The sequence below is a fragment of the Trichosurus vulpecula genome, chromosome 2, assembly GCF_011100635.1.
Source record: "Trichosurus vulpecula isolate mTriVul1 chromosome 2, mTriVul1.pri, whole genome shotgun sequence".
Classification (NCBI taxonomy): Eukaryota; Metazoa; Chordata; class Mammalia; order Diprotodontia; family Phalangeridae; genus Trichosurus; species Trichosurus vulpecula.
The window spans coordinates 451,649,763-451,666,658 of record NC_050574.1 but is presented as its reverse complement, the minus strand read 5'-3'; the positions used below and the strand labels follow the sequence as shown (position 1 = coordinate 451,666,658).

Here is a 16,896-nt window from a genome sequence, read left to right as displayed (position 1 = left end):
TATAATTATTGAAAATCATGTTAAATAATTTCCCACACAGACTCTAAGATTGAAGACATATTCACAAATCTTATTTCCACTGTGTTGAACATAAACCAGTTTGTGATATTAAGAAATTATAGTGATTTCACATGGGGAATTGGAAAGTAAGAGTACATATACATACATATAAGTATAGTAAATAAAAAAGACAAAGAGTAAGTTTTAAAGATTAAAAATATTTTATTTACAATTTCTTTATACACACTTTTTACATTTTTTTTTTCAATTTAAAAACAGAATGGATAACATATACATATATGTCTGAACAGATTGTATCCACAGTTTGGGAAAATTACCTGACAAAAATGTAAAGGCTTTTCAAAACAGTTATAAAAGGCAAACCTTAAATTATTCTAAGAATTTTATAACAACCCTGGGGTTGCTGTTAAGACTACTAGCCCAAAACGTACATAAAAGCTCAAAATATTTCTATAGACAATGTATGCCCAAGAGCCATGGTGCATACAGGCTAGGTAGAAAATAACTTCTCCAATTACCTTATTGGAAACATTCTTTTAGAAAGCAAATACCCGTCCCTCACTGGCATACTGGTAACACGAGATTAATAGAATTCTTCAATCTATGATCATTATTTTCAAAGGTGTATAAAATAATTCAAAAGTATCAATAGGAAACAAAACCAAAAAGTAGAAAATGGAATTTTCTCAGTATTATTATAGCTTATATTATTAGTATTTAAGTTATATTAAAGCACTGTTAGGAGTTTATCTATGACTTCACTCTACTCTTACTTTAACATTGAATTCTATCGGTTGTTTGACTAAATTTCAGTACTTTCTTGTTTAAGGGGAAGTTCTTTAATTTTTGGGGTCCCCTCCTTCAAACCAAGTTAATCTAAAGATACAATTGAGCTCATGATTCCTAAAAGTGGCTATATGTGCAAACAAGACTGAAAATGGATGGTTAGGCCGAGTGACCTAAGAAAGCCGCCATTAACAATACATTTTCATCGCGGACTGCTAAATATTTCTCAATGATGTCTAATTTACATCTTGGCCTATATTAATGTTTTTATTTTTTGTTGAGACTTTCAAATCATAGATTCTCCAAAAATTTCTGATAGCTTATTAAACTGAAATGTTATGACCTAACACCACATATACAGATATAAAAATGAAGAGCCCACTGAATATTTAACATTTCTAGGAGAGTACTTATCTCAAATAATTCATTATAAAATGTTCTAAAGTTTAATTTCACTTAAGAAAAACTTTTCCATCCGTTTCTTACTTTATTACTTCACACACTAGATAAGTGTGCCTTTTAACATCAGGACAGCATGCTTTCTAGAATGAGGCATCAGAAGGTACAAGTTTAAAGAGGGTTAGAGAAGGGCTCGGTCAATATTTCACAATTTACTACCTTAACTCTAGCAAGGTGCAGGGTATGACGAAGGAATAGAAAATTGTTTCAGGAAAAAATAATTATTAATTAAACTGTTTTTAAAAACCAGTAGTATTTCTCCTAATCACATCTTTAAAAAGAAGAAAGCTTCAGTGGGAAAGCTTTGTATTTATGAAAAGGCTGTACTACAAGATTTTTTTCTTTAAGCAAATTAACATCAGAACTTATATTACCATGAAAAGGAAGACTGAAGAAGTGCAAGGAAACAAATTGTCTGATAAAGAAGGGCAAATAAAAATGACCTATTTGTCAAATTTTTAAAAGTTTACTGACATCAATGTAATTACTTACATTACGTGGAACAATCATAATAGTGACACTGTATAGTTTCGAATCTCTTATCTGTACTTTTAAAAAACACTGTTTTGAGCATAGGCATAACATATACTGATAAAAATACACAAATGGTTCTGGGGGACAAAAAAACCATAAAATAAAATAAACTTGAAAAAATCCTTATGAAAACCATTCCTATAGTTTAACAAAAATAAATCTCTACAGTTAAATCACAATTTTATAAGGGAATGTAAATTAGTTATGGACTTAAAATAATCTCCATTAGAAATATAAATATACATAGCTAAAGTTCTCTCTCAGACATTATACATTCAGAACCCAAGCAAACATCAATTATTCTTAATGCTCAAAACTGATTACCACTAACATCAGCTTAGAAAAGACTTTCATGAGACTGAACTCCATCGTTCAAGCTAGGATTTCACAGACATTTGTTTTATAATCTTGGCCTTATTTCCTTTAATATAAAATATCAAGCATATGGACTTGACTATTTTCTCTGATCTCTCCCTAACAATGGCTATCAAGTCATAGCTAAGCAGGAAAACAGCAAAAGCAGAACAAAAATACACTTACAGTTAGAAAAACCCTGGATGTAGGCACCAGAATCAAATGTGTTTATCTTTCCTTGTTTTCTTCATCTATAACAAGATGGAGCACTTGTAAAGTCACAAAGATGAAGGAAAGATATCAAGAGTATAAAAAGAAGAAACTCTTCTCAGTTTGCATTTAGCTAGGAAGAAAAACTTTTAGCAGTTTTAGAGGGGAAAAAAAAAAAACCCACCACCTTACCAAGACAGTCTGCTTACAAAATCTTACTAAAAGGAAAAGGTAAAACTTTAGTAAATATTAAGATGTCAGGAACTTGTCTATTTTTTAAAAAGATGAAGAAGGCTCTTGTGTACATAACCCTGGAAAAGCAATGATCAATTTATTTCCTAGAAACTGAAAAGAAATAAAGAATCACATCCTAAAGCTAAAACTTCTTTGCAAGCTGTGCTCTCAGATGAACAGTTTCAGATTATGTCTTGCTGAGTCATAGACTTTGTCGTTGTTTGAATTATAAAAGATTAATAATGACTTTTCTCAAATTAAAGGTTAGTTTACCTTACTGCTTGTTACTCACAAAAAATGAACAATTTTGGTATTTCTAAGCCAGATTTTACTTCACAGTATAATCTATGTTGGATTGGGGGGCAGGGGAGGAGTTACCAGGAAGTTTCTTCTTTGGAAGTTCTTTCACCTCGCCACATTACTTTCAACGATGGCAGCAATCAAAACTTGTATAAAACTAGAAAATTTACATAACAGCACTGTAATATTGCACAAATGTCTTACATCTTACACTTGCCGGGGCGGGCACGGCCTACTGAAGGCCAATGAGAGGATGAAAAAGATGACATCAATTTGGCCACGGCATGCTACAGGAAGCAAATTTCCCAGGTCACACTCAACTAAATAATTCTATTTGAGCTTAAATAATTAAAAGGTACATTTAGTCCTAAAGCACCCTTCTTAATAAATGTATTTTTAAAAACTGTTCTTGCTCATTCTCTAACTTTAGGGTCATGATTCTTCATGACCGCGGTACTTTAGTACAAGAGACAGAAGATGAGGGTCCATCACCAATACCACCAGATAGTATGGAAGAAAAAAATAAGCTGGTAAAATTCATAAGAAAAGCTTGAGGAAATAACTGTTAGTCCGATAATAGTTTGTTCATAATGTCTGCAATTAGGATTAAGTTCTAAATCTCTAAGGGATCTCTAACAGAAGTACTCAGCCCCACTTTGGCAGGAGTGGGGATGGAGGGAGGAGAGGGAAGGAAATGGAAGTCAAACTTATCTTTAAGGTGTTTTAATTATGTATGTGATATCACCAAAAACCTTCTAAAGGAAGAAAGGGCATGAAGATAAAGATAATAGCTGCTGACATTTTATTATTTCTCTCAATAAAGAAATGGTAAATATGGCCTGTTTTAAAATTTATGTTTCTCATTTTCATAATCCAACACCCTTGGATGATACCTGAAAATTATTATTAGATTCAAATACAAACTATAAGTAATACCACTACTGAATCTCATTACATACAGTAGAGTATAACCACCTCTGGAGTGGTAAAAAGTGCTTGCACACTGCAGAATTAGGGCTTACACATATCCAGTTCTCACTACAAGTAGAATGACATTCAAATGTATTGAAAAGAGAAACATATTCAAAAGTGAAAGACAAACATTGATGTGGTTTACCTTAATATTTACTTTTTAAATAAATATAAAATCTTTATCTTCGTGAGTTTATATATGTATCATGAATATAAAGAGTTGAAATGTTACTGAATCAATCAGTATGTATCAAAGAGAGGGTACTTTGATACCAAATGAGGCCTCCAGTTACTTTAATTTTTTTTAAATATTAATACATGAAAAGATGTTACTACATCTAAAACTCAACAAGTATGACTGACAATTTGTGCACTAATTAAAAATGTAAGATCCTAACCACACAAAAAGATGCACTGTATATATTTTATTATGTATTCACATGTGCATATATTTTCTTCACTTACAAACACAATGCAGACAATAGAAGGCAGCATAGAAATAGTGTTTTGAGTATAAAAAGTTGTTAATTTAGTAGAAAATTTATATTTTTGCATTTTCAGCAGACTACTATACAAAAGCCATGCAAAAAGTTAAGTTTTAAGCTGTTTGTATGACAAAACCAAAAGTGAAACATTGACATAATGAGCAATCCAAAAGACTTTAGATAGAAGAAATGACTGAAATCACTTTAAATGACACTTGAAGGTAGGTCTTCTTCCAGAAGACTACCAAATCCTACCTTGACACTTTAAAATGTTTTTTTAAGGTATAAAATCAACTTTCCTGACAAATGGATCACTCTATTCAACTGCTTCCAGAGGTTATAAGTGTAACTGCTATTTTCTAGAATGAATTAACTGCATGAGCTCATGAGGCCACTGAAAGGGGGGAAAATGCAAGGAGAAAAGAAAATTTTACAGTACCATAACAATGGCATTGCTAGTAAAACTGGTGAGGTGCATTCCCTGTTTCTCTTTATGCATTTAGTAACTACTACAACACCAACAAGTACTTAAGAGCCTTAAATACTACGCTTTGCTTTCTTTCTTTTAAGGGAGATGTACATTTTTAGCTGCAACGTCTAACATGCTCTAATACATATTCAGGAAAATGCAGGCTGCATACTTGTAAGCCATCGAGTTTACAGGGCATCCGTGGGTACTCATCTTCTTTCCATTTATTTTCTTCTGGATCAAACGTGAGAATAGAATCACTGTAATGACCATTATAGCAAAGGCCTCCAAGAACCATTATTTGTTTGTCCAGTACGGCTACACCATGACCACTTCTACCAATCGGCATTGATGCCAAGATAGTCCACTGATCAGCGTCCGGGTCATAAACTTCTGTGGAAGGGCATCCTTGTGACTCAAAAGAGGCCCTTAAGATCACGCAGACACCACCAAACACATAAAGCTTACCGTTGTAAGAGATCATTTTGTGAAAGCATCTCGCATAATTCATTTTGCACTTATTCTCCCAACAATTAGTAACTACTTGAGTTCTTCTTGTTCGGTGTTCCACTGTCCCTTCTTTACTAGGATCAAATACACACACTTGTTTGGAAGTAGAAGATGAGGTAATTCCACCAGTGATGAACAACTTGTTACTAAGCACTGTCCCCTCGTGTCCATATTTATTGACTGGATAAGGATCCACAAATTCCCATTTGTCCTCAGTGATGTCATAACGCTCCGTTGAATAAAATGTCTCATCTCTTGTTCTTCCAGCCACAGCATAGATGTACCTACCGATAACGCCAACTGCAAATTCTGAACGTGGCACAGACATATCTGCCATTCTCAACCAAGTATTCTGTCTTGGGTCATACCTGAACACTTTGGAGGAAGCATGGAATTCACCATCCGGCCCCAGTTCTTCCCCGCCTAACAAGAACACAAAGTTATTCACGATGGCAAGGCAGTCTGGTCGTAGAGGTACTTGTGGACCTTCCAGCTCCCACCAGACCCGTGGTTTGTGTAAAAGAAGAATTTTACTATTTACCATGCTATGTCCTATCATTCCTCTGAATACTGCAGTCTGGGGTTTGGCAGAACGGATGCGGCTGGATTTCATTTCCATCAAAGGCTGCTGGTGAACACTATGAAAGTAATTCAATGCTTGGTCAACTTCATGTCGTAGCTGCCGAGAGTATCTATAAAATTCTGATGTCTTAACCTAAGGACACATTAAAAATTAATTTTAACCAAAAGAAAAAGCACTGATGATGACCAAAATGCTCAAAGGCCACTAAAACCATTTCTAGATCCTTTGGGGTTTTATTTTTACAAAGCATCTAAGGCTAGGTATTTTGACGGCTTATAAATCGTGTAAACACTCATACTTTAGGCATGGTCTAACTGCGAACTTCATGTTGCCACACTTTTTTATGGCTATCCTAACGACACAAAAAGGGATCAGCTTCTTACCTCCCAAGAGATGCTATCAGACAGAACAGAATCACATCCTCTCTGGCTCTGAAGATGACAATAACAAAAGCTAACATCTGCATTGTTTCAAGGTTCACAAAGAGATTTACATACAGCATCTCACCTAATCGTCACAATAACCCTGTGAAACGGGGGCGTTACCCCCATTTGGTAGGTGAGGAAACTGAAGTTGGAGGAGGTTAAGTGACTTGCCCATTCACACAGAGCTGGGTAAGTGTTTGGGGCAAGATTTGAACTTGGGTTTTTCTTACTTGCCGTGCAGCACTCTGTCCGGTACCTCACCTAGCACACTCCTTAACAATGTAAAATAAACAGCTTAGAAACTTAGGAGAAAATGTAAACTTAAAAATCTTTAAACTAAGTAAATGTCTTTAAGGTAACAAAGAAGGTTCGATTTGCTTTTCTATGGTTTTCTTACCTTGTCATGGGGGTAGGGGACCTGCTATTTCATCTGCGCAGGAAGTCCTACTGTGGAAACTCCTTGCATGGATCGAGACTGATAGCTTGTAATCTTAGAAAGCTGCCTGGGGCACTGAGTGCGTAAGCGACTTGATGTCAGAGACAGGAATCGAACCCAAGTCTTTCTGAATCTAAAGCTAGCCCTCTACTCATTCTGACATCACTTGCTCCTGTTGCACTTAGGGATACGCCGTGCTGGCTGAGATGTTCATAGTGCCAAGAGTCAACCACAGATTCAGCTCTGGGCCCAGGCCAACGGTGTGAGCTCAGCACCCAGTCCTCTAAACACCTCTTGTACTCAGTTCCCCATCCAGGACAGTAGCACGGCGATCCCTCAGGCAGAATGAGATCACAAACGTAGCCCCAAGAACTCCATGACAAGCCAGGCTGGTGACGCTGGCTTACTCAGAGAAGATTGTTGGGAAATGAACAAAAACAAAAAGATAAAGCAATCATTATAATGTCAGATGCTCATCACCATACAAACATGCAGAAGAGAATACAACAGCTACAACTAAAATCTCCAAAGAAAATTCAGCTTGTCCAACAAATCAGAATTCAGAGAAGAAATGATGCAAGAGTTTACAAAAATGAGTTTTAAATGGTATTAGAGCAAAGAAATCCTAAAGAAGTGACAAGACTTGAAAAGATTAACAGCTCGGCACAAGAGGTACAAAACCTTCCTTCCCCAAGGAACAAAGCCCTGAAAACTTGAATGGACCAAGTAAAGGTTAATAAAGGGCAAAGGCTGCAAAAAAATGAAAGAAAAACTAAGATGTCTTATATTAAACAAACGACCTGGAAAGCAGATGCAAAAGAGGATCAATTTCACCGCCCTCTCTAAAAACCCTGACCAAAAAGAGCCTGGATGTCACATTTCAAGAAATCATGACAGAAAACTACTCAGACAGATTAGAATCACAACAAAGTTAAAAGAGAAAAAAAATCCACCGACCCCCTCTTGAAACTCCAAAATAAAAACTCTCAGCAATGCCAAAGTAAAAATTCAAAGGTCAAAGAAGAAATACTGCAAGCAGCCAGAAAGGAGGTAGGGCAGCTAGCTGGTATGTCAGATAGAGCACCGGGGCTCAGGAAAATCTGAGTTCCAATCTGGCCTCAGACACATACTAGCTGCATGACCCTGAGCAAGTCACTTAACCCAGTCTGCCTCAGTTTCCTCACCTGCAAAATGAGCTAAAGAACAACATGGCACACCATACCAGTATGTCTGCCAAGAAAACCTGAAATGGGGGCCACCAAGAGGCTGCAAAGACTGAACCACCACCAAGAAATCAGTCAGGATCACAAAATCTAACACTATAAAGAAAGGGAAACAAAGTATCATATTCTAAGAGGCAAAAGATACAGACTAACAATCAATCAATAGTAACTCACCCAACAAAACTAAATATCAACCTTGAAAGGGGAAAAAGATCATGAAATGGAGGATTTCCAAGTATTCCAGATTAAAAGACTAGGGATGAGTAGAAATTACGAAATACAAACACAGGAGTAAAGAGAAAAAGGATCAAAGAGAAAAAAGGAAATACAAGTGACAAACTGGGGAAACACTTTATATGGAAGAAGTGTGTGCATTTTCATAGAGTGCAGGGGGTGATAAAAGCCTCCTCTAAGAACCATATCATCATAACACCCATCTTAAACATCAAATAAGATGGAAGGGCTGCGACTGAATTTTATTATGTTTGATGATTTAAAAGAAGAAAGGGGGGGGGAGACGGTTGAATAAAACAGGAAATACTGGACTCTCCAAATTTCTCCTACAAACAAGATAAAATATCACCTTAAAGTGAACTTCTGAGCAGCAGAGATAGTTAAAAGTTGGAGTAAAGCAGTTGTCCTAAGACACCGTGGGAGGACCTCAGGAACGACCCACTTCCAGGGGCAGAGAGTTGGCTTATTTGAAGTGCGAACACCTCTGGGAGACTCCTCAGAATCAACAAACAAAAAGCCCTGGGGGCAGCTGGGTCAGGCCCTAGCATCAGGAACTTTCACCTCAAGGATAATGTGGCAGAGGAAGAGCAGAGTAGGGGAAGATGAAGGACCCCTCCTCTGTTGCAGGATGCCAGGCCCAGTTGTGCTGACCACAATCGGACCTGTGCTGCAGCTGTGAGGCAGGAGGGACAATCTCCTGCACTGTGAGTGCAATAGCAGAAGGGCGGGGACCCTGGTTTCAGTACCAGGGCACAGGGGTGAGCTAAAGTTTGCAGCCATGGGAGCAACTGCAGGGAAGCAAGAGCATTTGCAGTGACAGCATGGCTGGGGGCCCTAGCCATGGCTTAGGGGCAGAGAGAGGAGTGCCCAAGGAGGAGCCCCCAGACAGTGCTTAGAGAAAAACTTAAAGCCTGAAGCATCACACTCCACAACTTTGGACTAGAACTTGAATATGAAAATAACCTGCTAAAAAATAATAATAATAATAATAATTATAATAAAGCACTAGAGAAAGAACCCAACCATAGATAGCTACTATGGGAATAAAGAAAATCTGGGTTCATACTCAGAAGATAATGAAGTTTAAAAAACCTACTCCTACTTCAAAGAAAAATGTCAAAAGGTCACAAGCCCAAAAAGAACTGTTGGAAGAACTTAAAAAGGACTTTAAAAATCAAGTAAGAGAGGTTGAAGAAAATTAGGAAAAAAAAAAAAAAGATAAGCAATTCAAGAAAATTAAGAGAATTGTGAAAAGAAAATCAATCAATTGGGAAAAGAGATCCAAAAATTTAAGGAAGGAAATAACTCCTTAAAAACTAGAACTGAGCAAAGGGAAACAAAGGGCATTGGAAGGTACCAAGAAATAATAATACATAATCAAAAGAATAAAAAAAAGAAGAGAATGTGAAACATCTCATTAGAAAAACAACTGATCTGGAAACAGATTGAGGGGAGACAATATAAGAATTGTCGGACTACCTGAAAGTTATGATCAAAAAAGAGCCTAGATACAATATTACAAGAAATCATTAAGGACAATTACCCTAAACTTATTAGAATGAGAGGGTAAAATAGAACAGAAAAAAATCCGCTGACCACCACCTGAAAGAGATCCCAAGATGAAAACTCACAGGAACATCATATCCAAGTTTCAAAGCTCTCAGGTTAAGGAGAAAATACTATAAGCAATAATTAAAAAAGAAAAACAAAATGATTTAAATTCTTTGGAGCTACAATCAGGATAACACGTGATTTAGCAGCTTCTGCATTAAAAGACCTAAGGGCATGGAACATTATATTTTGAAGAGCAAAGGAGCTGAGTTTGCAACCAAGAATAACTTACTCAGCAAAGCTGAGTATAATCCTGAATGGGAAGAAAAAAAAAGTACATTTAATGAAAGATTTTCATATATTTGTGACAAAAAGATGAGAAATCAATGGAAAATTTGACATATAAGAGCTAGAAGAAACCTAAGGTAAACATAAAAGACCAATTATAAGGGACTCAATAAGGTCATACTGTTTACTTCTTATATGGGGAAAATGCATATCTGTATTCTTAAGAATGTTATCATTACTAGTTTGAAAAAAGCATACAAAGAAGGCTTGGGGCTGAAGTGAGCACGATGGGATGATTCTGAAAAGTAAAACTGGGTTGGGAGAGGTAAAATGGGGGTAATAACCTCGTGCAAACAAGATGTGAAGGGAATAACTTACAGTGGAAGCAGGTGGGGATGGAAGGCTGATAGTGCTGGAATCTTATTCTCACTGGAACTGGATCAAAGAGGGAATAACATATACATCCAGAAGGGTATAAAAGTCTTCTAAATTTATAAAGAAATAGGAGGGCAAGGAAACAAGATAAGGGAGGGACTTTTAAAAAGGTGTGTAGATCAAGAAATAGGAGGATGGGGGAGAGTAAGGGAAGAATTCTTACAGGAGTGGGTAAACTAAGGAATTGGAAGGTAAGGAGGGAGTATAAGGGAGGCAGTGGCTAGAAGCAAATCAGACTGTCAGGGAGAACAGGGTAAAAAGATGGTGAGATGGATAATATAGAGGAAAAATAGGATGGAGGGAAATACACAACTAGTAATTATAATTTTGAATGTGAATGGGATGAACTCTCCATAAAATGGAAACAAACAGCAGAATGGAGTAAAAACCAGAATCCAATATTATGTTGTTTACAAGAAACACATTTAAAATGAGAGACACATACAGAGTTAAAATAAAAGGCTGGAATAGAACCTATTATGCTTCAGCTGAGGTAAGAAAAAAAAAGCAAGGGTAGCAATCATAATCTCAGACAAAGTTAAAGCTAAAATTGATGTAATTAAAAGAAACAAACAGGAAACTACATTATGATAAAAAGTACCACAGAAAATGAAGCAGTATCATACCTATAGCATCTAAATTTTTAAAGAAAAAGTTAAATGAATTACACAGGTGGAAAAAAAATAGTAATACTATAATAGTGGGGGACCTTAACCTTCCCCTCTCAGAATTAGATAACTCTAACCAAAAAATAAAGAAGAAAGAAGTTAAGGAGGTAAATAGAATTTTAAATAAGCTAGATATGATAGCTGTCTGGAGAGAACTGAATAGGAATAGAAAGGAATATACCTTTTTCTCAGTGGTACATGTCACCTGTACAAAAATTGATCACATATTAGGCATAAAAATCTTACAGTCAAATGCAGTAAAGTTGAAATATTAAGTCCATCATTGTTAGATCACAACACAATAAAAATTATATTCATTAAGGTACCATGGAAACAGAGATTAAACACTAACTAGAGACTAAAGAACCTAACCTTAAAAAATGAGTGGGTTAAAGAACAAATCATAGAAACAATAATTTTATTAAAGAAAATGAAAGTAATGAAACAAATACCAAAACTTATAGGATGAAGCAAAAGAAGTAATCAGAGGAAAATCTGTATCTCTGAATGCTGATATCAACAAAACAGAGAAAGAACAGACCAATGAAATAGGTATGCAATTTTTTAAAACTTACTTAATCACTAGTATTAAAATGAAAGGGGCAAACTTACCACAAATGAAGATGAAAGCAAAGCAATTATAAGGAGTTATTTTGCCCAATTATATGCCAGTAAGTTTAACAATTTAAGTGAAATAATAGAATGCTTAACAAAAATATAAACTGCCTATGTTAACAGAAGAGGAAATAGAATATCTAAATAAACCTATTTTAGAAAAAGAAATTGAACAGGCCAAAAATGAGGTTCCTAAGAAAAAAGCATCAAGACTAGATGGATTTGCAAATAAATTTTACTGAATATTTTAAGATGAACTAATTCCAATGTTAAATAAATTATTTGGAATAACAAGCAAAGAAGGAAATCCTACCAAACTCCTTTTCTGCAACAAATTTGGTACTGATAACTAAACTGGGAAGATCAAAAATAGAAAAAGGAAATTATAGACCAATTTCACTAATGAATATGGATGCAAAAATCCCAAATAAAATACTAACTAGGAGATTACAACAATATACTACAAAGATTATACCTTGTAACCAAGTGAGATTTATATCAGGAATGTAGAGATAGTCTAACATAAGGAAAACAACACTCATTCCTATTAAAAATACCTGAAAAGCATAGGAATAAAGGAATATTTTCCTTAAAATGACAAGAAGCACCTACCTAAAACCATCAGCAAGCATTATTTGTAATGGCGATAAGCTTGAAGCCTTCCCAGTAAGATCAGAAGTGAAACAAGGATGCTAAATATCAACAATATTATTCAATACTGTATCAAAAATGCTAGCAATAGCAACAAGAGAAGAAAAAGAAATCAAAGGAATCAGATGGCCAATGAGGTAATAAAACTATCTCTCTTTGCAGATGATATGATACACTTGGAAAATCCTAAAGAATCAAATAAAAAGTTAGTGGAAAGAAATAATAATTTCAAACAGCAAAGTAGCAGGATATAAAATAAACCCACATAAATCATCAGCATTTCTATATATCACTACCAAAACTCTGCAAGAAGAGATAGTAAGAGATACCTCATTTAAAATAACTGTAGACTGTATAAAATGCCTGGGAGTATCCCTACTAAAATGAACCCAATTATATAGTAAATGGTATAGAATTAATAATTTTAATTAATTTAATTATTTATGTTATAAAATACTTTTTATATAAAGTCAGATTTAAATAAGTGGAGAAATATCAACTGTTCATGGGTAGGCAGAGCCAATAAAATACAAATGATAATTTTACCTAATCTGTTTATTCAATGCCATCCCAATTAAATCACCAAAGAAATTTTTTGCTGAGCTAGAAAAAATGATAAAATTCATTTGGAAGACCAAAAAAGTCAAGAATATCAAAAGAATTAATGAAAAAAAAATGCAAAGAAAGGAGGTTTAGCAATACCAGATTTTAAACTACACTATAAGGCAGTAATTATTAGAACTATGTTGTATTAACTAAGAAATAGAAAGGTAGATCAGTGGAACAGAATAGACATACAAAACACATCAGCAAATGATTATAGTAACGTTGTGCTTGACAAATGTAAAGATTTAAGTTAAGAATTCACTACTTGGTAAAAATTGCTAGGAAAGCTGTAAAGCAGTATGGCAGAAACTGGGTATAGACCAACATACCATTTATCAAGATATGGTCAAAATGGATACATGACCTAGATATAAAGGGAGATAGCATAAGAAAATTAGAAGATGGAACATATTACCTATCAGACTTATTGACAGGAGAATAATTTATAAAGAAGCAAGAGACAGAGAACATTGTGAGGTGAAAAATGGATAATTTCAGTTACATTAAATTAAAATGGTTTGTACAAATAAAATCAATGTAGCCAAAATTAGAAGGAAAACAGAAAACTGGGAGAAAATTTTTATAGATGGTTTCTCAGATAAAGGTCTTATTTCTCAAATATATAAAGAATTTTGTCTATTTTATAAGAATATGAGTCATTCCCCAAAAGGTAAATAATCAAATGATATGAACAGGTATCTTTTGGATGAAAAAAATCAAAACTATATCAAGTCATATGAAAAAATGCTCTAAGTCACTATTGATTAGAGAAATGCATTTTAAAACACATTTGAGATATCAGATTGGCTAAAATGACAGTAGGAGAAAGTGACAAATGCTGGAAGGGATGTGGAAGAGTTGGGATGTTAATTCACTGTTGGTGGAACTGTGAACTGATCCAACAATGTGGAATTATGCCCAAAGAGTTATAAAACCGTGTTTTATATGGACTATTTGTGACTGACCCACAGTAGAGCCTTCTGAGCTCATATCGGTCTGATCAGCCACAGTAGGATACACGGCTCCAACACAGTGATGTCATTTTGATCCTCTGAGAATGGGGGACAACAACCAACAAACCACTATTAGGTCTCTTTCCCACGTCGACTAGGGAAAAAGGAAAAGAACTTCTATGTCCTAAAACATTTATAGCAGCTCTCTCTGTGGTGACAAAGAGCTGGAAACTGAGGGGATGCCTATCAACTGGGGAATGACTAAATGAGCTGTAGTATAAGATTGTGATAGAATATTACTAGAACATTAAATGACAGGCTAGCTGATCTTAGAAAAACATGGAAAGACTTGCATGAAATAATGAAGAGTGAAATGAACAGAACCAAAAGAACATTATACAAAGTAATAGCAAGACTGTTCTAAGAACAACTTTGAATTGCTGTCATTCTGAGTATTATAAACACTCAAATCAACTACAAAGGACCTATAAAGGAAGATGTTATCCACATCTAAAGAAAGAACTGATAAACAGAAATATGTATATTATGGTTTTACATGTACACACACACACACAGATATACAGACATATTTGTATCTAGTGATAGCCTTCTCTAGGGTAGGGTGGGGAAGGAAGGAGAAAATAAAAGTACACAACAGAGAACAAAAGAAAACTAGTATTTATTACACTGTTTTTGAAAGAAAGTAAACAGCATGGAAAGGAAATTCCTGGCTTTATACTGAATCCTCTTTATATGCTGTGCTGTGTGTACATGGAAATGTGCTTTTTTGATGTCTTTTGGTATTTAAGTTCCAAATGAATTTTTAAAATGTTTTTAATTTTTTTTAAAAAGGGGGAAGTAAAGATGGCAGAGTAGCAAAAAGCTCTCCACCTAAAAAAGTCCTCCAAACAGAACTAAAAAATGTGCCAGTCTGAATCCTGACAGAGAAATCTGAGAAAAAGTCACACTAAGTCATTTTTCTAGCCCAGGTTGGCATAAAGAAATAGAGAGGTCTACAGACACTGGGGATGGAGTCTGGTCAGGAGAACCATGTGAAGAACCTTCTAGCACAGGACAAGAGGAGATTCTAGACTCATATCAGGGCACTCCCAGACTCATTAGAAGAACACTTCAATAGGAACAGACGGCCACAGACAGTACTATCAAACCACTACCAGTTCAGGGCCACAGATCCTGGTCAGACTAAGGAGGGAAACTTTGCTTCCCTCTGACCTACTTCCCACACCTTAGTACAGGCCTTGGACCGTGTACCAAGAGAAGCAAGTTCAAAAGCAAGCAGTAGCTGTATGGCTCAGATCCTAAGGGCACAGCAAGGCCACAAATCCAACTTATAGCCCAGTGTGAAGCACGCAGAGGAATAACCAGGGCAATAATTCCATAAAAAAATGAAGCTGCAGTTCTGCGACTCTGAACTACCTTCCTAAAAGGCTGATAGTGACTGAGTCCAGCAGCAGTCTACTGTTGCTAGACAGGTCAGTAAGTTGTAGAGCTCAGACAAGGAGGACAGTGATCAGACAACTTTGGGATCACTGAAAGTCTGGAGGTTTCCTAGCCTGACCTGAACATGAGATCCTGGAATAATACAAAACGCTACTGAGTACTGGTCCCACCAGACCCTCCTTCTGCAAGTGCAGAGAGCACAGCCCTAACATAAAGTTCAATCCAAGAAGTAGTCTGGAAGAATGAGCAAACACAAAAAGAATCCCATCATAAAAAGCTATTAATGGTAAGAGGGAAGCTCAAGACACAAACCCAGAAGAAGAGAATGACTACAAAACACTTAACATACAAAGCCTCAAAGAAAAAATACATCTTGGACACAAATTCAGCTGTAATTCCTGGAAGAGATAAAACAAGAGTTTTTGAAAAAGAGTTTGAAATGTTTTTTGTCAATGAAATGAAATAGCTAGAGGAAAAAATTGGAAAAGAAATAAAAGCCAGGTTAGAAAGAAATGGAAAGAGAACTGACAGCTTGACACAAGAGGTATAAACCCTTACCCAAGCAATAAATAAGATTCTTGAAAATTATAATAAATCAAAGAGAAGCCAATGTCTCCATGAAACAACAAGAAATGCTAAAATGAAGTAAAAAGAATGAAAAAATGGAAGAAAATGGAAGACATCTCACAGCAAAAACAACTGACCTGGAAAGCAGACTGAGGAGAAAAACTTTAAGAATCACTGGACTTCCTGACCCAAAACAAGAGCTAGACATCATATTTCAAGAAATCTTTTTATTGTCTAGAGAGGAATAAAGTAGAAATAGAATGAATCCACTAGTTACCACTTGAAATAATTCTACAAATTGCAAGTATGGAACATCATTGCCAAAATCACAACTTCCAGGTCAAAGAATCAATGAATCCACATTTATTAACTGCCATTGCTGTTACTCAGTCATTTCAGCCATGCCCAACTCTTCACACCCCCATTTGGGGTTTTCCGGGCAAAGATACTGGAGTGGTCTGCCGTTTCCTTCTCCAGCTCATTTTACAGAAGAGGAGCTGAGGTAAACAGGGCTAAGTGACCTCCCCAGGGTTGCACAGCTACGAAGTATTTGAGGCCAGACTTGAACTCGGGTATTCTTGACTAGAACCGGCACTCCAGCTGCTGCCCCACTAGCTGCCCTAGTTTGCCATTTTCTTCTCCAGTTGTATTACAAGCATCCTAGCACACCCAGGTTGGCCTGGTAGCACAGGTTCTTTGATCTGCTTTTCTAAAGTAAAGTCAGCTTCAAAGGGCTCAACAATCATGGAAAGAAGTGAGTATCCAAGAAAGAATTCAATAGACAGGCCTCCAACTGTCTAAACAAAGTAACAGATACACAATCACCAGACCAGGGAACATCAAGGGGAGGGGGAGGCTTAACAACA

The 16,896-nt window shown here is 35.8% G+C and overlaps 1 protein-coding gene across 1 annotated transcript in view; it reads right to left on the bottom strand.

The window, feature by feature from the left end:
- Nucleotides 1-212: 212 nt before the first annotated feature.
- Nucleotides 213-16,896, bottom strand: part of KLHL15 (kelch like family member 15) — a 61,909-nt gene continuing 45,225 nt past the window's right edge. Inside the window, exon 4 of the mRNA XM_036744658.1 lies at nt 213-6,049. Coding sequence (XP_036600553.1) covers nt 4,940-6,049 — 1,110 coding nt within the window. The 3' untranslated portion in view covers nt 213-4,939. The remainder of the gene's footprint in view (nt 6,050-16,896) is intronic.